Below are 12149 nucleotides of genomic sequence, written 5' to 3' on the forward strand. Positions count from 1 at the left end.
TATTAGACCCTAAATCTATCCTCTGGCCCCCCATACAGCCGATCAGACTGAGACCGGTCCGATTGGCTGCTTCTCTGGCCGCCGGTTGCCAAGTAAACAAAGGGGCGGGACCTTTCATGATGAATACTCGTCGCTCCTGGTTTCCAGGATTACAGACATCAGTTCCTCTCTCTCTGTCCCAGGCAGCCATCGCCGCTGGCCTCATCGCTCCCGGCCTCCACGATGGGACCAGAGAGCCCAGAAACGGCGGTGGCTGCGGGTGGGACCCCCTTTCACCACCCGCAGAAGTGATTGAGTGGCTAATTAGCCACTCAGATCACCTCTGCCTAATACAGAATCGACGGCTGAAAATAATGGTACTGGGATGATGCCTGTAGGTACAGGGACCATCCCAGTATAACCACTAAAACCCTAGGACGTATGGGTACGTCCTTGGGTGGGAAGTGGTTAAAAAGTGTAGGTTATTCTAAATATATTTTTTCGTGTGTATGTTCACATATGTGTATTTTAAAAATCATAGTCTCTATAAATTTTCATGTACTTCGTCTATTTGATGTACATAGTTGATTGTGCCAGTCACCTTTTTTCCATGTTCTAAACTAACAACACAAAGTACACAAGTTGCTCTGTTCTTGCATGGTCAGTTTTCATCCTTTGGCTAGCCAATCAGAGGTACAGAACACTGCACAAAACACACGGCTTGCTTGTAATGGACAGTCTGTTCAGCTACTATTCCCTCCGGCCAATCACAGCCTGCCTCTGGCACACACCAGCTCCCTCACAGCCCGCATTTTGAACACATGCAAGATAATGGTACTGCAACTGAATCATGCAATCAGGGCCGGCAAGAGCCATCTGTTTCCATGCACCGTGCTTGATTTGTGGTCTCCACCCTACAACACAAGAGTCCTTTCATGTAGATAAAGTCAGCAGCCTCGTGAGGATAAATAAAATGTCTCTCAATTTTGTCCAAGGAGTACACGTTCTAAACAGTCAACATTAGTGTTGACTATTTGGAACAGGTGTACTCCTTGGACTACATATAGGACTAAATATAAAAAGACATTTTATTTATCCTCACCTGGCTGGCTGCTGACTTTATCAACATGGATTGCCATTTAAACACACCCCCTGTTCAAGAACAGCCTGCATCTTGAACACACTGCTTACATCTTGCCTCAGGCTGAACAGACTATGAAATACAGGCACACTATGTGTCTGCACAGTGTCCTTTAACCCAACCTCCCACCATCAGGAAGAAGAGAGATGCAGGATCACAAGAGAACTTTTTAACCTTGTAAAAAATGCTGGAAAGATCATTTTTGAAACTACACAAAATCAGGTATGCTGCATGCATAGTTATAACATTGTATATTCACAACTACAGTGCCTTGCGAAAGTATTCGGCCCCCTTGAACTTTGACCTTTTGCCTTATTTCAGGCTAAAGATGTAAAACTGTAATTTTTTGTGAAGAATCAAAAAGTGGGACACAATCATGAAGTGGAACGGAATTTATTGGATATTTCAAACTTTGTTAACAAATAAAAAACTGAAAAATTGGGCGTGCAAAATTATTCAGCCCCTTTACTTTCAGTGCAGCAAACTCTCTCCAGAAGTTCCGTGAGGATCTCTGAATGATCCAATGTTGACCTAAATGGACTAATGATGATAAATAGAATCCACCTGTGTATAATCCAGTCTCTGTATAAATGCACCAGCACTGTCATAGTCTCAGAGGTCCGTTTAAAGCGCAGAGAGCATCATGAAGAACAAGGAACACACCAGGCAGGTCCAAGATACTGTTGTGGAGAAGTTTAAAGCCGGATTTGGATACAAAAAGATTACCCAAGCTTTAAACATCCCAAGGAGCACTGTGCAAGCAATAATATTGAAATGGGAATTTTAGACCACTGCAAATCTACGAAGACCTGGCCGTCCCTCTAAACTTTCAGCTCCTACAAGGAGAAGACTGATCAGAGATGCAGCCAAGAGGCCCATGATCACTCTGGATGAAGTTCTACAGCTGAGGTGGGAGACTCTGTCCATAGGACAACAATCAGTCGTATACTGCACAAATATGGCCTTTATGGAAGAGTGGCAAGAAGAAAGCCATTTCTTAAAGATATCCATAATAAGTGTTGTTTAAAGTTGACCACAAGCCACCTGGGAGACACACCAAACATGTGGAAGAAGGTGCTCTGGTCAGATGAAACCAAACTTTTTGGCAACAATGCAAAACGTTATGTTTGGCGTAAAAGCAACACAGCTCATCACCCTGAACACACTATCCCCACTGTCAAACATGGTGGTGGCAGCATCATGGTTTGGGCCTGCTTTTCTTCAGCAGGGACAGGGAAGATAGTTAAAATTGATGGGAAGATGGATGGAGCCAAATACAGGACCATTCTGGAAGAAAACCTGATGGAGTCTGCAAAAGACCTGAGACTGGGACGGAGATTTGTCTTCCAACAAGACAATGATCCAAAACAAAGCAAAATCTACAATGGAATTGTTCACAAATAAACATATCCAGGTGTTAGAGTGGCCAAGTCAAAGTCCAGACCCGAATCCAATCGAGAATCTGTGGAAAGAACTGAAAACTGCTGTTCACAAACGCTCTCCATCCAACCTCACTGAGCTCGAGCTGTTTTGCAAGGAGGAATGTGCAAAAATGTCAGTCTCTCGGTGTGCAAAACTGATAGAGACATACCCCAAGCGACTTCCAGCTGTAATCGCAGCAAAAGGTGGCGCTACAAAGTATTAACTTAAGGGGGCTGAATAATTTTGCACGCCCAATTTTTCAGTATTTTATATTTGTTAAAGAAAGTTTGAAATATCAAATAAATTTCGTTCCACTTCATGATTGTGTCCCACTTCTTGTTGATTATTCACAAAAAATTAGTTTTATATCTTTATGTTTGAAGCCTGAAATGTGGCAAAAGGTCGAAAAGTTCAAGGGGGCCGAATACTTTCGCAAAGCACTGTACTTTAAGGATTGGTAAACTGCACAATATTCAATTTTGGTTTTGTGTTTATTACCTCTTTAGTTCTACAAATTGTTATTTTGAGATCTCCTTCACACATTAGCAGTCTGATGAGTCAACAGGCATTCTGCTGCATGTTAATGTGCATTGCAAAAAGTTAGCCCATTTTGAACAGTCAAGCAATTCACAAAAGCAAAATCTTACCCACAGCCAATTTCAAAACACAAGGTACATTATATGCTTTCAGTGCACAGCTACATAGGCCCATCAGGGCCACACCGGATAGTTGTGAAGCCTGCCTAAAGAAAGCATGCAAGGGGAGAAATAGGGAATTCAATTGCGGACTTTCCATTGCTGACTTTTAAAAAAAATGTAGCTCCAGGGCTGATATCTTGGCTTTTAAAGCGGATTTTCGGGCAAAAAAAATATTTTAGATAAAAACACCCCTGGGACAGTCAGGGCTAGTTAAAAAAACATATGACAGGCGCTTAGCCACATAATAGAACACAAGTCCATATAGGATCCAATTAGTCTAAAAAGAAAAATGGGAGAGGGGGGGGGGGGGGGGGAAGGAAAGTCCAGCATATAGGGCAGCCGTCCAGAACCAATAAGCCAGGGGTTCCACCAAGCTGAAGACAAAAAAGAGAAAGAGGCGCCTCTAAGTGCGGACTGTTAAAACACATTTATTTAATAAAATTATGCAATCACATCTGTGCGTGCAAAAAGGCAAGTGACAAAACCCTCCTGGGAACTCCAAGATCGGTCAATAGGGAGAGAAGTCATCCGGTCCGTACTGCCATCCCTCAGGGACTGATCTCCTCTTCACCATAGCCGGCAATAACGGCGGAGCAGGAGCGGGAGCGAGGCTCTGAAGTCCTTAGGTGGAAAACGAGGCTTGGTCAGCGGTAGCATATGGATGACGTCACAAGGATGCAACGCGTTTCTGAGCGTGCGTGCTGCCGAGGGGCAGGCAGCCGCGCTCCTTCACAGCAGCAGGAATCAGGATGGGTCAAAATACTTGATATAAATAACAAACGGAGGGGGGAGGGGGATGCAAACTAATAAGTAAGTAATTAATGATTACTTCCTTATTAGTTTGCATCCCCCTCCGTTTGTTATTTATATCAAGTATTTTGACCCATCCTGATTCCTGCTGCTGTGAAGGAGCGCGGCTGCCTGCCCCTCGGCACCACGCACGCTCAGAAAAGCGTCGCATCCTTGTGACGTCATCCATATGCTACTGCTGACCAAGCCTCGTTTTCCACCCAAGGACTTCAGAACCTCGCTCCCGCTCTGCCGTTATTGCCGGCTACGGTGAAGAGGAGATCAGTCCCCGAGGGATGGCAGCACGGACCGGATGACTTCTCTCCCTATTGACAGATCTTGGAGTTCCCAGGAGGGTTTTGTCACTTGCCTATTTACACGCACAGATGGGAGTGCATAATTTTATTAAATAAATGTGTTTTAACAGTCCGCACTTAGAGGCGCCTCTTTCTCTTTTTTGTTTGCAGTCAGGGCTAGTGCATTTAAGCAACGATAGCCTCTGAACTGTCCCGTTTAATTTACCTGCAAGAAGAAATACTTACCTTGAAAATGTCTTGTCCAGCACTGCCACCTCAGGTGTGGGCAGCTGAAGCCGGAGCTGTTCGGTGATGTTGGAGTCCCAGAATGTCCTGCTTGTCACTTCCGGGGCAGACGCGTCATCCCGCAGCTGGTTCTGCGCATGCCCAGAAGCTGTTCAGCAGGGAATGACGCGCCTGCACCGGAAGTGAAGAGTGACACCGGTGCAGGCGCATTGACTCCTGGGATTGATGACGCTCATCTCCTAAGAGTCAATGCAAAGGAGGAAGTGGCGTTGGGGGCCACTGCCGCAGAGGGAGGAAGATAAGTTTATTTTCATTAAAAACAAGGTAAGTGAAACAAAAAAAATTTTTTAATTATCCAATTCTTTTTCAGGTTTTTTGAAGCTAACAGACGGTGGAAAGTTCATTTTTAGGGTGGAACTCCGCTTTAAGTAAGCCAATGATCAGAAGCAAGCATACAAGCCAGTGAAGTCCGACTTCCCACCCAGCAAGATATTTCTATACTAAAATCTATATTGTGGGCATCCTGATTATTACTGCTGGTCAACCAGCACCCCGGTCCCTCATGCCTGCATGAAAATATCTACACATTTTATTAAAGTTGAGCTGTTCATCCAACAGAGATTCAATATAAAGGAATAATGACACAGATATTAGTGTTTAGTTAGATTTAATGGCAGACAGTGTGTATACACAATTGCATACATTAGGAAATTCAAGTTTAAAATGCAGAGAAAGGAATGATATCTGTAAACAGAGGATTTAAAGCTTGGCCAAGTTCATAATGGCTATAAACTGGTTTACAATTGAGCTTCCAGTGCTGAGGTTTAGCAATAACTGTTGAAGCTAAATGGACTTCATTATGAAGAGCAAAGAATATAAACCTGTAATGCTTCTAGTTTAACAACACAATACTGCAGCTCTCTTACTTGTGAGACAGAAACTTTCCAGAGTATATATATGGGAGCTACAGCTGTAGCTTATATTTGGTTTCCAATGTTCTATATGAATGATACTAAACCAGTATGTTGTAGCAGTGCACCACAGTCAAAGGCATTTATACTTAGAGATGGATATTACATACTGTACCTTGTAACCAAGGCTAGATTCATACCTCCCGGCCAACTAAGTCAACTATCTTATTCTGCCCATTCTTTATCCCAGTAAATTGGCTTGCCCGGATATCATATTAGATCAGATGTAATAGCTGGACAAGATGAGCCAAGGCTGGAAGCAGGAAGACTAAAGAGACAGCTTATGACCTTAGCATTAGTACACCTCGAACTGTCCGCCGGAGCAATAGGCAAACTGTCACCCAGCAACTAAATTCTAGATATACAGACCAAGAGTAGCTAAACTGTAAACATACAGTAATTATTCCAACCAAGGAAAAGGCACACACTGAGCACAGCCTACCAATGACGACCCAGCTGGATTGCTCTGAGAGGCAAGTCTTTAGTCTAATACTTTTCACTACCCATGGGAATGTATTACTGATATAGAGAACTGTATGCCAAACATGGCACCCCTGCTGTCCTAGGCCATGGCCTATGTTGACTGTGCCGAAATCTAGTCCTGCCTATATCCTTGTACTCTCCAGAACGTTTAACAATAAATAGATATAAAAATTAATTAGCTGAAAGAATGCAATATATACTGTACTGGCCACAATACTGCTACTGGGACCAATGGCATCATTAAAACATGTCCAAACAGGAAGGTTTTGCTGTTGCAGTGACTTTGGTGTCTGTTCGTTTGGTTGTATTTCTCAATGTACCTAAAAAAAGGATTTTTTCCTAAACGATTGTTAGGCTTTTTGTATTCAGGCTGAAATAACGCTAGGAAGACTAGCTCCTGCAACCCCTGAAGGCACCATCCTGTCAAACAAGGGCATTATTCTGCTTTTGGCTGTAACTTATTTCTCTCTGGCTGAAAGAAATGTTCTTCGATGGCATCAGCAAGGTCATCCAGTTCTTTCTTCAACTGATCATAGTCACTGTGAAAAGAAAACAAACGGGGGTTTAAATGTTATCTCCACTTGTATTTCAGGTTTCTACAATTGTGTGAATTTTTCTCCATGAAGATACACATGTACAGTACATAATTATCACTAACTCACTGATTGGTTTCACTTATTGCCTGAAACAAGAAATAGTCTTGTACTGGTCTTTTTCCAACTGAGTCGAATCTCATTGGTTTCCATTGGCTACAGCCAATAAAGGGTTACTGCTTTGCTCCTAACACTGTTTATTAAAGGGTAACTCTGCTTTTGTGAGATGCGACACATGAAATTAGAATATCATCAAAAAGTTAATTTATTTCAGTAATTCAATTCAAAAAGTCAAAGTCATAGCTTATATGGATGTGTTATACATAGAATGATGTATTTCAAGCTTTTCTTTTTAAATTTTGACGATTGTGGCTTACAGCTAATGAAAACCCATAATTCAGTATCTCAGAAAATCATATTGTTACATAAGACCATAAAAAAAAAAGATTTTTTATACAGAAATTTTGTCCTACTGAAAAGTATGTCCATGTACAGTATAGTATGCAATCAAAGTTGGTTGGGGCTCGCTTTGCATGAATTACTGGATCAATGTGGCATGGCATGGAGGCAATCAGCCTGTGGCACTGTTGAGATGTTATGGAAGCCCAGGTTGCTTTGATTGTGTCCTTCAATTCGGCTGCATTGTTGGGTCTGGTGTCTCATCTTCCTCTTGACAATACGCCTGGAGAAAGGAACATTTTGGCTAAAGCAGAGTCCAGAGTCAAACCCAGATAGTCCAACTTTGTGGAAGGAACCGAAGCAGACTTCTGATAATTTAGAAGCCAGCCAAACTCCCACAACGTCCGTATAGTGATTTCTACGTTGTCCACCATGGCAGTAGGGGACTCTGCTCACAGGAGAAGGTCATCCAGGTAGCCCAGGACTGCTATCCCCGCTGACTTAACAATGTCAGCACAGGGGCCAACACTTTTGTGAAGAACCGAGGAGCGGAGGCGAGCTTGCAATCGGTCTGGGGATAGGCGCACGTTGGAAGGAAAGAACCTTTCCGGAGGGTAAGAACTAAACTCCGTCTTGTAGCCGGACTGTATTACTTAGCGGACCCACTTGTCCTACACCAAGGAGGTTCACAGGCCCGGAAACCAGCGAAGATGACCCGCCCCGCCCCAACCCACCACACCCCCGGGCACAGATGAGGTGCACCTTCATACAGAAGGAGCCTTGTCCGTGGATCTGAAGAATCCGGCTGTCGGCTTGCCAGATCAAGGTGGCTTGGATCCGCCCGAAGAGGCCTTGAAAGGCTTTGAACCCTTGTCAGCTGACCCTGAGGGACAAAAAAACGTTGTGAGCCGAGGACGGGCCACATCTACGACGAGGTTCCTCACCCTTACCAGCCTGCGGAAGAAAGGTACTCTTTCTCCCCCGTGAGACCTTTAAATGATGTAATCCAGGGTAGCTCCAAACAGGCAATCTCCCTGAAAAGGAAGATCAGTTCAGGCTTTTTTTTTTTTTTTTTTTTTATATATAGAGGTCTGGTCTGCAGACCAACACTTAATCCACAAAACACGTCCAAGGACCACTGCCGAGACAGACAGTATAGAAATCAGGGAAGCCGCATCCAAAGAGGCATCACAGATAAACTGCAGCCTCTGGGCCAACTGGTCTGCCAGTTCAGCAAAGGCAGGGGGGAGCTGCTCACCCTCCAGGTCATGGCATAAAAGCTAAGCCCACTTGGTCACAGTTTGTGACACCAGGGCAATGGTGAAGACCAGCCTAAGTGCCTAACCAGCAACAGTGAACATATTGCGGGTCACAGCTTCCACTTTTCTGTCAGCCAAATCCTTAAAGGCCAGCGATTCTTCTGGAATCATGGTTGCCTTATTCAATCTGGAAACCGGGGGGTGGCACAGTCCACTTTTTAAGGAGGGACTCCTCAAAGGGGTACCTCAGTGCAAATCGCTTAGGGACAACAAAAGGGATGTTTTGGACGTTCTTACTCTTTTGCGACAAATCTGTCAAACTAGGAGGGGAAGGAAAACACCCTCACCGCTGATGAGGCAGGGAAGGCAGGGGGTGTTTTTTACTAGCCTGTCGCCCAAAAGCCCTCCTCCACCTGCGACACAAAAATCTCCAGGACTGCCGTCAGTGCAAAAATGGATGGTTGGGACTCAGAGGGCCCCGCGGCTTCTGAGAGGGGGTCAGGTGGGGAAATGTGCTCCAGCGACTCCATGAGGAATAAGGGAACCCACAAAAAGTATACAGAACACCGCTAAGGGACACCCCCACCGTGCTGGTAACCCTACCCGGTCGCAAGCAGCAGAGCAACCAACGATCCTGCAGCAGAGAGAGGGAGGACCTCACTAGGCTCACCACCCAGACAGTCACTGGCATCACCAGTATCAAGTGTACTCCATGTATGGCGTCCAGGAAGGAAAGAGACCCAGGAGTCAGCACTGGGGAATAAGGAAGGGCTCCCACAGCCAAAATCGCCGCCATAGGGCTCCACTGTAATGGCTGCCGCTGATTTCAATGCTGGACTAACGCAAAATTGTCTGCCGGACTACACAAACATAACCACTGGCCTATTCACAATACAGGCCACAACAAAATGGCGGCTCCCAGCTCGACCACCAGGTACAGTCCCCCCCTTAGATGAATGCCCAGTGGCCTGCAGCACAATCCCCCGCCCCCATCACCAGTACAGCACCCTGCCCCAGCCCCAGAAGCAGTCAGACCACCACAATACCCCATAATTTTATTTAAGGACCCTTTCTTCTCTGTGTTTGTTCAATTTCTTCATTAGTTCCAAGATATATTGATAGACAATTTAGTTCTATATTGATGATACATATAGGCATGTACAATGGGGTTCTGCTATACCTGTTTTTTTTCCCCTCCCCTCTTCTTATATTTTATATATGGTTTTGTTACCCCGACTGATAATTCTAAATCGAGATTACTCAATGCTGGGATCTCCTGGCTCACTGTTAGAAGTTTCTATGTTTACAAATAACTGAGGAAAACACATTCCTGTATTTGTACTTGATTTTAAACCTGTTTGCACCATTGTTCAAAATTGTGCCTTATTCGGCATTGTCTTAATACTTCAATAAAAATATTGAAATATAAAAAGAAAAAAATTTCCAGGACCAGAGATATCAGCAAGGAACTTGGTCCTTGCTCCTGACTAGGCAGAAAAAAACCTATTAGTACCTATAGCAGAGAGGGGGAATATACCCCCTGGGACTGCCCAGTGTCCTACTCCTGTAGGGGGCAGTAAACCCAATGGTCAAGAATCCTAAAGGAGCTGTGTCCGTAAATGAAAGAAAGAGAAAATAACTTTTTGATGATATTCCAATTTTATGAGATGCACCTGTAGAACGTATACATTTGTGACTCAAGCCATATTGTAATTGAATGTTATTAAAAATGACCTTTCCTTTTCAATCTGCAGCTCTGTAATTTTCAGTAAAATGCAAAGCAATATGGCTACCTGGAGGGGTTCTGTTCACAGTTTGTGTACAAACTGTGTACCTTACAACTCCTGAAAATACAAATTTCCTGCTTGTGTGATTGGCTCACTGATTCAGATTTTTGGGAAGTAGACCCTACAAGCAGATCCTGCAGACCCTACAATTTCCTCAGAGCTCTGCAGGTGCAGCAGCTGATTGAGAATGATAAAACCACTCCCATACAGATTCACTTTGCACATGAACACAGACAAGCAAATAGCTATTTCTTCAGAACAACAAAAGGTAGGAGTCTGCAACAAAGTTTAAAATCCTTGCATAAAAAGTAGAGTTACTTAACCACCTCAATACTGGGCACTTAAACCCCCTTCCTTCCCAGACCAATTTTCAGCTTTTAGCGCTGTTGCATTTTGAATGACAATTGCGCGGTCATGCAACACTGTACCTAAACCAAATTTGTGTCATTTTTTCCCCACAAATAGAGCTTTCTTTTGGTGTATTTGATCACCGCCAGGTTTTTTCTTTTTTGGTGCACAAATAAAAAAATACCGAAAAGTTTAAAAAAAGAAAAAAAAAGTTTTTTTGTTTAGGTTATAAAATTTTGTAAATGGATACGTTTTTTCCTGCACTGATGAGCACTGATGACGCCGCACTGACAGGCACTGATGAGGAGACACTGATATGCAGCACTGATGGGCACTGATAGGTAGCACTGATGGGCACTGATATGTGGCACTGATAGATAGCACTGATATGCAGCATTGGTGGGCACTGATAGGCAGCGCTGATGGGGACTGATCGGCGGCACTGATGGGCGGGACTGATCGGCACTGATATGCAGCACTGGTGGGCAATAATGGGCACTGGTGGGCGGCACTGATAGATGGCAATAACGGGCATTGGTGGGCAGCACTGATAGGGGGGCACCACTGGCAGGCTCTCTGACCCCGTTTGCCATCCCTGGTGGCCATGGTGGGCATCCCTGGTGGTCATGGGTGGGCATCCCTGGTGGCTCTAGTGGCACCCCCTCCCCCCAGGGCTGCACTGGTAATCAATCATCTGATTACCAGCACAGACCCCCCCTGTGATCAGTGAGTAATCAGAAATACTCACTGATCACCCCGGCTGCAGAATCGATCCTCTGCTCTTCTCCTCACTGACAGGATCTGTCAGGAGGAGAGGAGATCGAAGCCGTTACAATGGCTGTATTGACATTACATGACGGCTGTGATTGGACACAGCCGTCATGTGATCAGGAGGGCCAATCACAGGGCCCTCCTGCCGAGTATTGTTGCTCTGTGTCCTAGGGACACAGGCACATCGAGATCGCGCCGCTGCGCGCTCCCACGGCGGCGCGATCTCTCTCCTTCTTAAGGACGTTCCGGAACGTCCATTCAGAAGGACGAGACTCCCGCCCGGCCGTATATCTACAATGGCCCGGGTGGGAGGTGGTTAAGCAAAGCCATAATCATACACATAAAAACAGTTTTATATTGTATTCTGTTGCAGGGCTAGAATGACTTTTACAGCCCCTGGTAGAAGTGCATCGTTTTGTTTGTAATGTGCAACCAGAATTGTGTAAAAACATTTTAATCTCAGCTGTTGCCCCAGAGCATCTTCATTCAGGGCAGACATTCTTAGTAATTTAGGGACATATTAATTTGTCCCAACATGACCAATTACAACCAAAAAGAAATCCTGAAAACCTGATCTATTGGGGTTATTGAGAACTGTAGTATTTATGGTGTGAAACATCACAGGGTAGATTGACAATTCCTGCAGGAGAATGTTTCAACAATTCAAAATAATGCATCTTAGAGCAACAGTGGGTAGGTGATAGCATAGGCTCTTCATTGCCTGTTCCTGCAGAATATATGCCCTTAGTGGCAAATGGAGCCTTCCAATATAAATATGTAAACTAATAGTGACTTTGGGGGGGGGAGGAGTTAGTTACCTGGTAATTCAACTTCCATGAATTTTCCAGGACAGCACATGAGAGAGGCTCCGCCTACCTAAAAACAGGAAATACATCATCCACATTCAAAAAAAAAAAGTGTCACCTAGTGTCATCAGTATTAAAGTATAGCTAAAGGCAAAACTTTT

General features: G+C 44.4%; 1 protein-coding gene across 1 annotated transcript in view; it reads right to left on the bottom strand.

Moving 5' to 3' along the window:
* Positions 1-5529: 5529 nt before the first annotated feature.
* The window catches only part of PGM2 (phosphoglucomutase 2), a 93478-nt gene continuing 86858 nt past the window's right edge, over positions 5530-12149 (bottom strand). The window contains exon 14 of the mRNA XM_082252801.1: positions 5530-6564. Within this exon, the coding sequence (XP_082108927.1) occupies positions 6462-6564 (103 nt within the window). The 3' untranslated portion in view covers positions 5530-6461. The remainder of the gene's footprint in view (positions 6565-12149) is intronic.

The sequence above is a fragment of the Pelophylax lessonae genome (assembly GCF_965119305.1).
Source record: "Pelophylax lessonae genome assembly, chromosome: 1".
NCBI classification, from domain to species: domain Eukaryota; kingdom Metazoa; phylum Chordata; class Amphibia; order Anura; family Ranidae; genus Pelophylax; species Pelophylax lessonae.